A 14,950-nucleotide genomic window follows, 5' to 3' on the forward strand; every position below is an offset into this window, starting at 1 on the left:
ATATAAGATCTTAGCTAAAGCCTTGAGTATAAGGTTGCAGTCGATTCTCCAAAGGACTATCCATGATACACAGAATGGGTTCCTCCAAGGAAGGAGTATATTTGATAACATCTTTTCTTTTTGGGAAGCTGTCGAGTGGGTAAAGTCTAGTCAGTAGCCTCTTGCCATTCTTTTGCTTGATTTTGAAAAAGCTTATGACAGAGTGGATTGGGATTTTTTGGAGGGCACTATGGCACACACGGGGTTTTCCCAAACCTGGATCAGAGAGGTGTCCTGCCTAAACAGGGAGGCTCATAGCACTGTTTTAGCTTGTGGGGGGCGCGGCGAGCATTTTCAAATTTCCCATTCGGTGAGGCAGGGCTGTCCCCTCGCCCCTTTATTGTACCTCATTGTAGCTGAGGCTATGAGCAGGTTTCTTCGGGCTGCCCCTGGTGTTGTGGGTCTCAGGCTACCTTTATGAACGGAGGAAGAGTTTTTGGACTCTAAGTTAGCAGATGATACGGCGTTGTTCCTTGAGGCTTCACAAGCTTGTTTATGTGCTTTCCAGACAGCCTTGGAAGCCTTTTGTTTGGCAGCAGGAGCTACTATCAATTGGCATAAATCAGTTGGTTTTTGGATCAGTGATTCTCCTCTTGCAGATTGGGGGTCCAGATGTTGGATTTACTTGGATTGAGAGAGGATGCTCTGCCAGATACCTTGGTTGTCAGGTGGGCGTTGACATCTCCCCTGCACAACAGTTTGCTCTTGTGCTCTTAAGCATTAAAAGCAAACTTCATCACTGGAGTAGAAGGAAGCTCAATTTGGCCTCTAGAGCTTTGGTGGTTAACCAAGTTTTGCTAGCCACAGCTTGGTTTATTGCTTCCTGCTCGATTTTTCAGAAGGGTTGCATTGGCCAGCTTCGTCGCCTTATTCGGAACTTTCTTTGGTCAGGGCTTGATGGAAATGCACACACCAGGGCCAGAGTTGCTTGGGAAACCATTATCATGCCTAAGCAAGAAGGGGGATTGAATATCATTGACCTTGAGGTGCAATGTCAGGCTTTGCTCTGTAAGCTTGTTGTTAGGGGCTTTCTTCCAGGCACTCAGCCGTGGAAGGACTTTCTCATGCAGCAGATCTCGAAGTGTCCCTGTTCGCCGAGGTGATTGGACTCTCAGCTCACGCTTTATTTTTTCGGATGCAGTTCACCGCTCCCCTTCGTCCCCCTGGTTAGGTCCCTCCTACGGGCTTGGGACTGCTTGAGGAGTTTTTTGGTACACACCCCCCCGCGTTCAACGGAGGAAGCTAGCCGGCAGCCCATTCTATGGAATGATTTGATATTAGATGTGCATAGTAGGCCTCTTGGGGCAGCTATGCATATTCTTTGGGCTGGCTGGGAGACCCTATGCCCCACAGTGCTGGCTTCGAAGAGGCTTCAAAGCCTCACCGAGGTGCAGAGATTGTATTTCATGCAGCATTTGAGAGGTTCTAGCCGGAGGATTGCACAGATTGTTGCAGCCATTCCCAACCACTGGATTACTGGATCTTTTTTGGAAGGTCGTCATCATTCTTGCTTTGGGGTTTTTTTTGGGACAAGTGTTCCTCTTCAGGTTATGGGTCTCTCCTTGCCTAGGGACGATGATGTACCGGTCTTTTTTTCTGTACAGGATGGATGGCAGCTGGAGAGATGTGATGTGCAAGACCTTATTGAGGGCCCCCAGATTTTTCCAATCAGAGTTGTTGGCAAGTTAGGGAAGCACGTCTTTGTTGACACCCCCCCCCCCTCCCACACGGATGATCACAGAGAGTGTTAGCCTTTGGCTGTATGGTGGCTGCCCTATCAAACATTTGCATTGGGACCCCGGTGAGTGGGAGTGGAAGGATGCTTGTAACCCTTTGAAAAGCATGCCTTTTTTCAGTTATACAATACAGAATGCCAGACATCTTATCTTGGGGCACATTCAGAGTGTCCCTACTCTTAGACCCCATTGGGAGTCTTAAGGCATTTTGATTGACATTCAGAGAGTATTTTGGTGGAGATTGTGGCATTCTTATAGGAAGCCAGGTGTCCCTTCATGGTGGTCTAGCCAGTGGAGGTCTTACTAGTGCTTGCCCAGCATGCCCTAGATGTGCAAGAGTTTCGGAGTCATTTTACCATTGTTTATGGGAATGCAGGGAAGCACAGAGGGTTTGGTCTGCGATTGCACACCTCTTTGGTAGGATTAAGAGGGATGCAATCATTTCTTTTGGTTCCATCATTTGGTTGACAGAGTCTGGGCCTCAGCTGAGATTCGAGGGGACTGATAGGAGCTTGGCCATTATGGTTAGGCAAGGAGTTGCTCGGCAGTGTTGTCTTCAAGATTTGCCACTTTCACACTTTGTCCCTCCGGCACAAAGGTTAGACAGTTCTTGGGAGATTATTGCTAGCATCTCAGCCTAGAATATCTGGAAGGCTAGATGCACTGAGGCCATTGAGGGTACTCCCGTTCTTGTTTCGCAGTGTCTTTGCAGGATTTGGAGTGATATTATTCACACCATTATGGCTAACTGGGCCAAAATCCAGGAATGTTCGACGACGGCTATGGAGAGGAAGCGCGGCCAATTTATGAGAGAGTGGGACATTGGTATTTTTTTCACATCCTCTCATTCGGGACCCTATTGGCAGCACAGGGTTCCTGATTGGTTGAGATCTCCACCTTGCTTGGTGTGAAATCTCCATTTTGTAAAAAAAAATCATACTTAATAGAAGTCTCCTTTCTGGAAAAAAAAATGCCCTTTCAGAGAAGCAAACATTGATGACAAAAATTGGATAGATCAAACTTGTACTCTCTTCGGAACAAAGGTCCTCCAAAGTTTCCTGACATCCACTCAGGCACTTGGGTCCCAAACCCTCTCAACTATCCATCAAATTGGCAAGCACCTCTTGCTCAGTGGTCATGGTTCTCCAACCATAATGGTATATGTTTGTCATCCATAGGGTTTCCCATACAATCATGGTCCCCAAGGCTCCTCAACTGGCATTGCTAATCAATTTAGGAAGGCACCAAGCAGATAGCATCTATAGAGTTTTGCACAATAAAGGTTGCAGAGGACCTTTGGAAAAACCTCCACTTCAATCTTGTTTGGACAACAGGTATATAATAATCAGAGTTCCATGGCTCTTGATATGGTCTGGAATTTGCAAACCAATGGCTAGCAACTCCACACAAGCCATTCTATGACCTCAACCGGTTATCACCCATTCCAAACCATAGTTGTGGGAAACTCAGGAAATGGTACCCCTCCATGTAGAAATGGCATTTCCCACAGGATCGCAATCGCAGCCAGAAACAGTAGGAAACAGCGTTTCCCAGGCTAAAAGGACAGTTTCCCCGATTGTAAGGTTGGATTCCTTCATTGTCAATTTTATGCCTGTGCCTAGGAAATTGAAATTCTGCCCTGCCAAATCCCCCTGAATATTACACGCTGTGATCATACCCTTTCTGTACACAAAATAGAAGCTGCTGATGTTAAACTGCTACTTAGCAACTAGGATGACAAACTGGGGTTTGAGTCTCTCATAGAATTCTGTATAGTGGAAAAGTGAAACCATCCTAACCTTACGCTATTGAAGGGCACAAATATGTAGCGATTCAGCATGCTCTATTTCGACATTGATGATGGGGTGAGCAGAGCAAATGACCATGGCAAACGAGTCAAACATGGCTATGCAAGAACCATTCATTCAAAGTTACAGATTCTTTTGAAACAGCTAAGCAGGCTTGTAGACTTCTTAAGCACGTCCGCAGAAAAGCACAATACTTGCCCAAATGTAGTTGCATGCCAGATACAAACAGTACCATCTTCTGATCCAGAATACTTACCTATATGTAGTTGCATGCCAGATACGAACAGTACCATCTTCTGATCCAGTTATGATGATAGGCAACTCTGGATGAAAACAAACAGCAGATACATTGTGTGTATGCCCCTCCAAAGTCTGAACACAGCTCTTAGTTTGATAGTCCCATACCTGCAGCACTTAAAAGATCAGTTTAATAAAGGTTCTAGAGAAGAGATATCCAGACAAGCAACATTCTTTATTAAAATCTCAGCAAGGCATAGGGCCTGCAGGCTATTATGTGACACCTTAGCTGTGTGATCATCTGAACCTGTGATCAAATAAGGCCTGTCACCTCCAGTAAAGTAATCCACACAATTCACACCCTTCATGTGGGCTTCTAGGGTGAAATTGGGCTCTGGGGATCCCAGATTCCATATCTGTCATCATGAAACAACTTCGATTTGAAACTATATATACATCGATAATCACAATGGAATAATGTATCAGAAACTCTTTGCCTTCATTCTCACCTTGATGGTTCGATCCAGAGAAGCACTTGCAAAAGTATTTGTGTCTTTAGGATTAAAGGCGATTTGCATTATATAGTGTGAATGACCTTCAAATATCTGAGTGCAAGTCCAACCCTTGTCCCAGTCCCACAGTTTGATCAACATATCATCAGACGATGATAGTACATATGGTAGAGTAGGGTGCACTGCCACACACCTAATGTAATCGGTGTGAGCTTCAAAGGTTTTGATTTTGTCCATTGTGTTATAATTATACACACGGATGTTCATGTCATCTGCCCCAGCAACAATCCACTGTTTGCGAGGAATAAACTTTGCTGATCGAACTGCAAAAGGTGGAGCAATACTGACAGCATTACAGGGAAAGCCATAGCTTTACAGTGGGGGTTGCATAATGCAGGCCCGTCACAAAGAAAAATCGGACATATCTAACATCAGAGTAGCACATTCACCTGGAAGTTCCGTCACTTCAAAGGACTTGACTAAGCTCTGCAACCAACCAATAGAATATAAACAAAACAAGAAAGAATGTTAGATGAACATTCCAAGACAGGCAACATGTTTATAAATTCCACCTGATCCAGCTGCTTATTACCTGAGACTGATAGTTCCAGATATAAACACTCCCTGTGTACAAACTTGCAAGTATCCTGTCCACAGGAGAAACAGAAATCCATTGTAAATGCACTATAAACAACATTGTATTAAAACGTTGGAAGGATCCCACACAACATTAAAGAGATCAAATACCATGGCTCCGTTGGGTGAAGGTCAACAGACTTCACCCGATCAGATCTCTGTGCAAGTTTGCGCTGTAGAGTGAGAAAAGAAAGTAATCAGAAGTTTTTATGAGACTGTCTATCCTGCTTTCAACCAAAGATTCACAGAAACAAGACCATAACTTCAGCATGAAGCAAGAAGCTACCTTGATCTCAAGTCGTAACGGCTGCATCCAACCAATTTACAAGAAATGCAATTAGTACTATTCCCTTGCCGCAAAAAAAAAAACAAAAAAACAAAAAAAAAACAACTAGCATTACACATGAAGTTTCAACTAAAATAAAAACCACATACATACCTAGATAAGTTTCCCTTCATATGAAATGATATTTATGGTTAAGCTCGTAGTCAGGAGTATGAAAGCCTTGGTGTCCATACCATCAAAGCTCGTAGGGCTGGCTGGTCGTAGGGCTTCAATAGTCTTGGGCTGAGCTTTTCTCAATACTCATAGGCGCCCCACATGGATCATGCCCTTTGGCCTTGGGCACCCAAACCTACCCATGGCCCCCTTTTTGGGGTGCCCTTTTTGGGGTGCCAATCGGCTGCCCACAACCACATATATGACCTTAGCCATGCCCCCTAAAGTTAAAGTCCCTAACACCATGTCACCATGCAAAATAGGTTTGCACACAACAAGACAATTACTCTTGACAATGACCAAGCACCGACAAACCAAATAGCCTAACAAGTGGCCGGGATGCCACAACAACATTACATCATACAAGAGGGTTACAATTACGTGTTAGACGGGGGTGACACTAACATGTGTAAGACGTGCATGACTTTGACCACCCCTCGGTGGTACACCAGTGACTCGTCCCTGGACAATGGCTCACAATGAAAATGCCTCGAGTCTGGCCTTAGGACCTTGCACTTGTGCAATGTTTCCAATTGCTCTTGAAGAAAGAAACAATCTTATTTCACATAAGTGTTATGCAATCCACAACCCTAGGCTACTCACATAGCAACATACCTCCTCCTCGTTCATGATATGTCCACTAGAAAATCCATGAATATGCTTTTCCTATTCTTCCAAAAAATGCAACAAGCTGCATTGTCATAAGCATCCCCCTTTATTGACTTGGCTCTTTGGCAGTAATGAACATACACTTCCACATCAATTCGCATCTTAGGCCAATAAAAGTCTCTCCTTAGCACGTAACTAGAATGTCTCCCACAACCTCTCATGGCGTTTCTTTTTCCTCCTACCTTGAATGTCACATGCACACCTTAAGCTGGTATGGCCTGGACATGCCTCCCACCTTGCACCCGCCTTGTGGGCAAAATTCGAGGGCTTGCGGACCCATTGGGGAAGTTTTGAGTCTTGACAGCCCTAAAGGTGCCCACAGAAGTTAATGTGAAGCATTCAAGTGTCCAGATCTACTTTCGATCTAAACGATCATTGCATATACATCATGTTTTGGTAATATACGGTATGAGGAGAGGTTAGGTAAAGAGTATCTCTTCTACATCCCTCTACTCATTGTGTCCGTTAATCATCATTAATTACACTTTCGTATAGTTGGCTTGTTAGCCACTTGGCCTCTGGGAAGTCCTGGTGTGAACACCTCTACCCATGAGCACTTTTTACTCTGGCTGGACAGAGGTTTTTTCCCCGTGGGAACACAACCTTGTGTGCTGGGCCTTGAGCCTAGAGTACTTAGTACTTTGTACTTTCATTCATATCATAGTCAAAGTACATTTTCCAGCACGACTCTCTCTCTCACGTTTTTTCTCTCAGAGCTCGACTCTGTGTGTGTGTGTGTGTGTGTGCTCTCTTGCAGAGCTCCCCCACCATAGCCAACATTGGTATCAGAGCTGCCTGCTGGTCGTCCACATCAACTGGTCGTGTTTCAACCCTGCTGCCCGCTGGTCACCTGCAGCCGCCTTTCAGCTGCCCACCATTTAGATCTGCAGCAGCAGTCACCCACTCAGCTGCCCATTCAGATCTACAACAGCAGCCAACACCTGCCTGCAGCTGCCACAAAGAATGCCTGCTCCAAGGGCTTCGCCCAGCATTGAATTAGCAAACCCCCAAATCAATTTTTTGATTTGGGGATTTCCGCCAGCACCGCCGCTTCTATATGCTGAGCCGCTTGCTCCGCCAAATCGGAGCCCATTTAGGCCATCGAATCCCATCTACAAATTTTCAGCTTCTCCAAAAACATAGCTGAATCGAGCCCTGCGTTGAATCCGGCATTCCTCGTCGTGATCTCACAGTGCACTCAACATCGAAATACAACATTGTGACACCCATCTTTGTCAAAGTCATGCAGCAGCAGCACGCACACCACCCTAGAGCACAAAGCAACGTCGGCGGCTGGGTTCCATCTCCCAACTGTTGCTCCCCCCAAAAACCCGGCCAGAGGAGAGATCTATGACAAGGTACCACCACACCTTATATATGGTTCTTTGACTTCCCATGCTCTTGCATATGGGATAATCCACCACAACTTCCAGTCATGCGATAACCCGAGAGTAGCTACGAGAATTGCCACCGACACCCACACCCTCCTTCAATTCGAGCACCTCGAACAAACAGAGGTTAGGACCGCCCAACTTCCAGTCATGCGATAACCCGAGAGTAGCTACAAGAATTGCCACCTCCAACAATCTTCGGGATCTGTTTTGGTCATCAAGCCTCTTCAGATAACTTTTCTATCCCTACACTATCATCTCAATACATTTGCAGGCCCTTGTTCATCAGTGAATCATTGGGCACCACAAAAGCCTGCCTTTCAGTGGACATTGAGGGTTTGCAGTGCATTGTGCAGCAAGCTTGGGAAAGATTGTTACTTACCTTTGAGACATGGCTAATAATAATGTATTTGGAATGCTCTCTGGCAAGGACAAGCTTGATGGGACTAACTATCCCATGTGGGCATATATGATGAAGCACGTACTAGTTGCAAAGAATTTGTGGGTACATGTAGCTGGTCCCCCATCTGCAGCTAGCGCGTCACGGGGGATCCACTGTTGGAACGAGTGAATCTGGTTCTAGTGGAAGTACACCGCCTACACCTGTTCCTTCTACACAAGAACAACTCAGATGGGATGCTAAAGATGCACAGGCTCATGCCCTGATTTCTCTCTCGTGTGAACGGCAAGTCATGACTCATTCCTCATATACGTTCATGTACGTCTTCTAAAAGTGCATGGAATATACTTGCCTCTTTATATCAAATCCACAATGAAGCTCGTGTAGTTTCTCTCCCGAAAAGCTTGACTTGGAGCATATGACTAAGGGTGATTCTATGGATGGATTTCTCACCAATGTTAAGGATTTGCAAGTGCAATTAATCAATATTGATGAGGTGATACCTGAGAATTCACTTGTCTCTACGGTTCTCAATGGTTTACCTGAATCTTATCAAGGATTTGATACCACTATTCACCTCTTGACGAAGAGAAATTCAGATTTGTACACATTTGATGATTTGGTAGCTCTCTTGTTACAAGAAGAGCAATTCCTGGTCCAACCGGAACAGCATGATTGCTGCAGATCAAGCTTTTGCGGCCTCCTTTCATGGCAAAGAAAAATCTAGGACTGGTTCTAGTGCTAAACTTAAGGGCAAAGCACAAGACCATTCAGATCCTCAAGAGAAGAAGACTGAGAAGAAGAAAAGATGCAACTATTCTGTGCCGAAGAGACAAATTTTGCACATGATGACAGTCACATGCAGTGATTTGCCTGGCTCTTGTTTGTCAGTGTCAGATGCTGATTGATCTTTTGATTCAGATGCTACAAAGCACATCACTTTGTGCAAGAAACTTTTTGCTACCTTGAGAGATGCACCATCAGGTGGTGCAGTTATGTGTGCTAATAATGCATCATATGCCATTAAAGGGTTGATGATTACACTCATTTTTATTGGGTGTATGGTTTGAAAGCTAAATCAGATGCATTTTCAGCTTTCCAACAGTGTCTCCCTATGGCTGAAAATGCTTGCAACCATAAGCTCATGACATTGCGTACACATCGACGGGGGGGATATTTGTCACAGGAGTTTAGAGCTTTTCTGCAGTCGTATGGTATTTCTCATCAATGTACTACTCCTTATACACCATAGCAGAATGGTGTGGCTGAGTGCCATAATCGTACACTTATGGAAATGGCCAAATGTATGCTTAAAAGCAAGGATTTGCCATCTAGATCACAGTAGCAATGAAACGTGTTTCTTGCGTTAAAGAAACATGTATGAAACGTCTACCCGTTTCATACGTAAGAAACGGGGTTTCAATCGAAATTTTTTTGAAACCTAAAAACACCAAACGTGGAGTGCGGGCTTGCCTCGATTTTTGAGGCGATTTTGAAAGTACAACCGCGTTGAGTAGCCGCCGCCTTGACTCCTAAGAACGTCGACTTCACTCTGCACTCCTACTACCAAGCGAAGGTGACCCTAGGGCCTTCACCCACTCTCTTCTTGTAACACGCGGAAGCTCTGGGTAGTCTTCTTTCAGCCCTAAACACTCTTGGAAACCTTCTGATGCAAAAACGCACCATCTGATGCAAAAACGCAGGTAGAGAGAGAGTAGAGAGAGAGAGTGAGAAGTGCTGGAAATTCAGTATATACTATGGTACAAAAAGGGTACATATCTTGCAGCAAGGGCTGCCTTCATAAAAAGGTGGTTAACCCTAAAATCTGTCCCCTATGGGACCTCTAAGGATCCAAACCCCTAGTGGGATTGAATGAATTCAATGAGGAGCACTTGGGCCTTTTTATATGGGTCTTGGATCCCCTTTATGCTGGCCGACTGCTGGCCCGTCATAATTTCATTAAAGTTTATTTAATTCAGCCGACTGGTCATTAATGCTTGTTTTCGATGATGCGCCTGCAGCCCCCCTTCAACTTGGCCTCCACCTCTGGTACAGCCGACTCCCTTGTGGTACAGCCGACAGGCTTTTTCCTCTTGCTCTCCAAGCCCTGCTCAAGTCTACACTGCCGACAGCCCTCTGTACTCCATTTTCTGGTTCTAATGGTCCTTTTTTCTGGCTGCCTTTTCTGGGCTAGCCGAGGAACTTGTCCATGGGCATCTGTGCACATGACATCCCCCTCTGCTAAACTTGATGATGGGATTCCAACTTGCTCTTGGATGACTGTCATCATCCCAATCCTTTTCCCGAAGTCCCTCTGTCATCATCCATCCCTGGTGGCAACCCTTTTTCTCTGAACATCCGGCCTGTTCTCCAAACCACTCTGTCTCTGACGAAGATCTATGCATCTGATTCCATCAAGTCCACAATCCGTTCCTGCCCTGACTCTGAACACCGTCTTGGTCTTCATTCCTGGAACTGAGTCTGGCACTCTCACATCACCCTTGGAGGATCAACCTCCCTTGGGACCGTTACCTGAGAACCTATCTGGCTCACAGAATTGCCATCCCCATCTGGCACTAAGGAACCACCAACAAACCTCCTGGGAGTTCTTCCCGCTTCTGTGCTCCTCGCCTTGGGCTTCGAATCCGTGTACTTTCCTGTACCTTGGACCTGTACACCATCATATGGGACTGAATCAGTGTTTAGCTTTGCTGAGCCTGATGCTCTGATACCAATGTAACACGCGGAAGCTCTGGGTAGTCTTCTTTCAGCCCTAAACACTCTTGGAAACCTGCAAAAACGCACCATCTGGTGCAAAAACGCAGGTAGAGAGAGAGTAGAGAGAGAGAGTGAGAAGTGCTGGAAATTCAGTATATACTATGGTACAAAAAGGGTACATATCTTGCAGCCCTTGGCTGCCTTCATAAAAAGGTGGTTAACCCTAAAATCTGTCCCCTATGGGACCTCTAAGGATCCAAACCCCTAGTGGGATTGAATGAATTCAATGAGGAGCACTTGGGCCTTTTTATATGGGTCTTGGACCCCCTTTATGCTGGCCGACTGCTGGCCAGTCATAATTTCATTAAAGTTTATTTAATTCAGCCGACTGGTCATTAATGCTTGTTTTCGATGATGCGCGTGTAGCCCCCTTCAACTTGCTTTAGCCGCCTCCACCTCTGGTACAGCCGACTCCCTTGTGGTACAGCCGACAGGCTTTTTCCTCTTGCTCTCCAAGCCCTGCTCTAGTCTACACTACCAACAGCCCTCTGTGCTCCATTTTCTGGTTCTAATGGTCTTTTTTTCTGGCTGCCTTTTCTGGGCTAGCTGAGGAACTTGTCCATGGGCATCTGTGCACATGACATCCCCCTCTGCTAAACTTGATGACGGGATTCCAACTTGCTCTTGGATGACTGTCATCATCCCAATCCTTTTCCCGAAGTCCCTCTATCATCATCCATCCCTGGCAACCCTTTTTCTCTGAACATCCGGCCTGTTCTCCAAACCACTCTGTCTCTGACGAAGATCTATGCATCTGGTTCCATCAAGTCCACAATCCGTTCCTAACATGACTCTGAACACCGTCTTGGTCTTCATTCCTGGAACTGAGTCTGGCACTCTCACATCACCCTTGGAGGATCAACCTTCCTTGGGACCGTTACCTGAGAACCCCCATCTGGCACTGTGGAACACCACCAACAAACCTCCTGGGAGTTCTTCCCGCTTCTGTGCTCCTTGCCTTGGGCTTCGAATCCGTGTACTTTCCTGTACCTTGGACCTGTACACCATCATATGGGACTGAATCAGTGTTTAGCTTTGCTGAGCCTGATGCTCTGATACCAATGTAACACGCGGAAGCTCTGGGTAGTCTTCTTTCAGCCCTAAACACTCTTGGAAACCTTCTGATGCAAAAACGCACCATCTGATGCAAAAACGCAGGTAGAGAGAGAGTAGAGAGAGAGAGTGAGAAGTGCTGAAAATTCAGTATATACTATGGTACAAAAAGGGTACATATCTTGCAGCCCTTGGCTGCCTTCATAAAAAGGTGGTTAACCCTAAAATCTGTCCCCTATGGGACCTCTAAGGATCCAAACCCCTAGTGGGATTGAATGAATTCAACGAGGAGCACTTGGGCCTTTTTATATGGGTCTTGGACCCCCTTTATGCTGGCGGACTGCTGGCCAGTCATAATTTCATTAAAGTTTATTTAATTCAGCCGACTGGTCATTAATGCTTGTTTTCGATGATGCGCCTGCAGCCCCCCTTCAACTTGGTTCAGCTGCCTCCACCTCTGGTACAGCCGACTCCCTTGTGGTACAGCCGACAGGCTTTTTCCTCTTGCTCTCCAAGCCCTGCTCCAGTCTACACTGCCAACAGCCCTCTGTGCTCCATTTTCTGGTTCTAATGGTCCTTTTTTCTGGCTGCCTTTTCTGGGCTAGCTGAGGAACTTGTCCATGGGCATCAAAGCATGTTCCTATAATATGAGGACTGAGGATGTCTATCTTGTTTTCTTTCAGAGACGCATAGCAATGCAAGTTCTCTCTCAGGACTGTAGCTCCGGGCCTTGTGAGAGAAACTGGAGTAATGTCAGAATACGCAGCGGAGATGATGACCAGATCTGGGAACACGAGAGCAAAATGCAATGCAGAAAATCACAGCACAAGAGAGTGTCAAATCCACACGGATCTCCTCATGATCGTTCTTGGTACGCGACTCGAAACCTGCAAACAAACGAACAAACAAACAAGAGGGTACAGGCCTGACTCACCTCCCCCCTAACTCAGCTCGTCAATCAGCCTGCCTAGCTCCAAGCTTCCCCAAGCCTCGAAACTAGTCTTGCGTGCGTGTAGCACACGGTAGATACACACTATGCACATGACATACTCCCCTTCCTCTAAGAGCTCACTCCTGAGCTCACTAAAAAGCCAGGGTAATCTCTCTGAAGAGTAGTCAATGTCTCCCATGTAGCGTCCTTCTCAACACGATCCTTCCACTTGATCTTGTATTCCGTGATAACGTATTACGCAATCTTCTTTCACGAAATCCAAGAATCCTTTCAGGTTCGTGCGGAACAAATGTCACGTCTTCGACATCTATAATTTCTTGAGGAGTAACTAACTGATCTGCTCCACCCAGTACTTTCTTAAGTCTACTGACATTCCCAATGGACTCTGAGTTACTGCTATACTATCAATCTTCCAGATAAAACAAAATGCAGCTAAATCACTGATCCAGTGTCTAGAACCCCCTACAACTGACTAGTTCTGGCCTCAGCAAACACATGTTTGAGGGAACACCAAGCACACTTCGCAGTTCCATAGATCATTTGCTTATAAAACCCTCAACATCCTGAAATGGGCTACTTCAGGACAGTTCTTCATGACTAGGATCCATCACAATTTTATATTTTAAAAACTGTTGTAAATGACATGCAAAACTGCACTAATTCAGAAAAAAAAAAAGCATTGCCATGCCAAAGAACCAAGCACTGAGCAAGCAGCATATCTAAGCTGAGTTGTAGCGCTGAATAGTGAAGGCGTGAAGCCTGCGGCCCCCCTTAGCAAGCTAAAAAAACAGCGTCTCTGCATTACAGAAGACGTTGTGAAGCTCTAAGAATTAAAGACTATACAGAGAACGCAAGGAATCCGTCGTGAATTAAATCATGTGCAAGGGACGCGATGAGACCCTAGAAATATCAGAGAGATCAAGATCGAAGGTACCATTTTGAAGAGCTGATAGACGGGCAGCTCCGACCTTAGAATCGCGGGCTTGCAAAGGCAGAGAAATCGATATTCCCGCTTGCAGTACCAGATCTGCCGCGATCGTGGTGGATCTGTGGTGATGAGCTGCAGCTCGCCAAAATAAAGAGATTCCTGTAGCTACGATGAAGGTTACTCTAGTCAGGAGGACGAGCGAAACGGTGTTGTAAACCGCGCAGTCCTGGTTTGGAATTAAACGCGTATATTATTCTAGCTTTGATATTTTCCAAATTCTCAGCTTGATACACACGTATATGAGTTTGATACCCACGTATACTGAGCCTGCCTCTTAGGAACCTTCAAATTGCCTCTCGAACCTCCAAATATATAGAAAAGAGATATAATATATATAGAGATTAAAATTTGGTTATGTTCTAAGTTCTATACGATTCTTTCATTCACGTAACTCTGCTTTTTTTCTTGTTGTTTTGAACAGTCATGTTGATTGGTCTCTCAAGCAGAGAATGTGAGTTCTAACCCAAGCCCTGAACAAGCCTATTGAGCAAGATAATGTCCACACATATCTCTTCAGCATTAAAAAAAACACTCTTCAAACTGTTTAAACAAAAAACAAGACACAAAATAGGCACTACTCGTCGGTGGGTCCACTACCCCTATCATGCTTGCTTTTTTATGACCATTATGTCCATTTTTGAGCACCTAAATTATTTGGAGGTCCGTCAAATTAATGCTCAAAGGCACATGTGAATATCAGTCCTTCGAACTCCTCTTCATCATTGATCCACTCTAGATATGCATGCCCCATGTCTCACATGGGGCATGATGGGGAAATGAGGGCATTTGAGCACTTCGAGCTGCTCCTCATCATTGATCCACTCTAAATACTAGTCGTGGGTAACCCTTGCTTTGCATGTCTTTTGAGACTCCAAATTCAAATTCTGCCCAAACCTCCTCCTCCCTTTCCCGAACCTCCAAATTCTTGCCACATTGGCAGCTTTATGAAACTCTTCCTTAAGATAATATAGAGATAGAGATACATGCACCATGTCTCACATGGGGCATGGGGAAATGAGGCCATTTGAGCACTTCAAGCTGCTCTTCATCATTGATCCACTATGGATATACATCTATCCATTGCACATCGTCATGCACGTGATCAAAAAAGAATACAACATAATGACTCTGGCCTAAAGGTCCTTCCCAAATCTCTCCACCAACCAATGGCAACCAGGCCCTATTGTTGCTCTTCAGCCCCGCTGCTCTATAGAATTGGGCTCGCTAGCCTTAGTATAAGGCTTTAACCCTG

General features: G+C 45.4%; 1 protein-coding gene across 1 annotated transcript in view; it reads right to left on the reverse strand.

The window, feature by feature from the left end:
• Positions 1-14,004, reverse strand: part of LOC147637739 (coatomer subunit beta'-1-like) — a 35,824-nt gene extending 21,820 nt beyond the window's left edge. The window contains exons 1-8 of the mRNA XM_086799580.1: positions 13,645-14,004; positions 5,255-5,275; positions 5,080-5,141; positions 4,925-4,979; positions 4,782-4,818; positions 4,330-4,655; positions 4,105-4,236; positions 3,840-3,988 (exon numbers count right to left, since the gene is read on the reverse strand). Of these exons, the coding sequence (XP_086655706.1) occupies positions 3,840-3,988; positions 4,105-4,236; positions 4,330-4,655; positions 4,782-4,818; positions 4,925-4,979; positions 5,080-5,141; positions 5,255-5,275; positions 13,645-13,647 (785 nt within the window). The 5' untranslated portion in view covers positions 13,648-14,004. The remainder of the gene's footprint in view (positions 1-3,839; positions 3,989-4,104; positions 4,237-4,329; positions 4,656-4,781; positions 4,819-4,924; positions 4,980-5,079; positions 5,142-5,254; positions 5,276-13,644) is intronic.
• Positions 14,005-14,950: the final 946 nt, after the last annotated feature.

This window comes from Cibotium barometz, chromosome 6 (assembly GCF_041138505.1).
Source record: "Cibotium barometz isolate CiBa-2024 chromosome 6, ASM4113850v1, whole genome shotgun sequence".
NCBI lineage: Eukaryota > Viridiplantae > Streptophyta > Polypodiopsida > Cyatheales > Cibotiaceae > Cibotium > Cibotium barometz.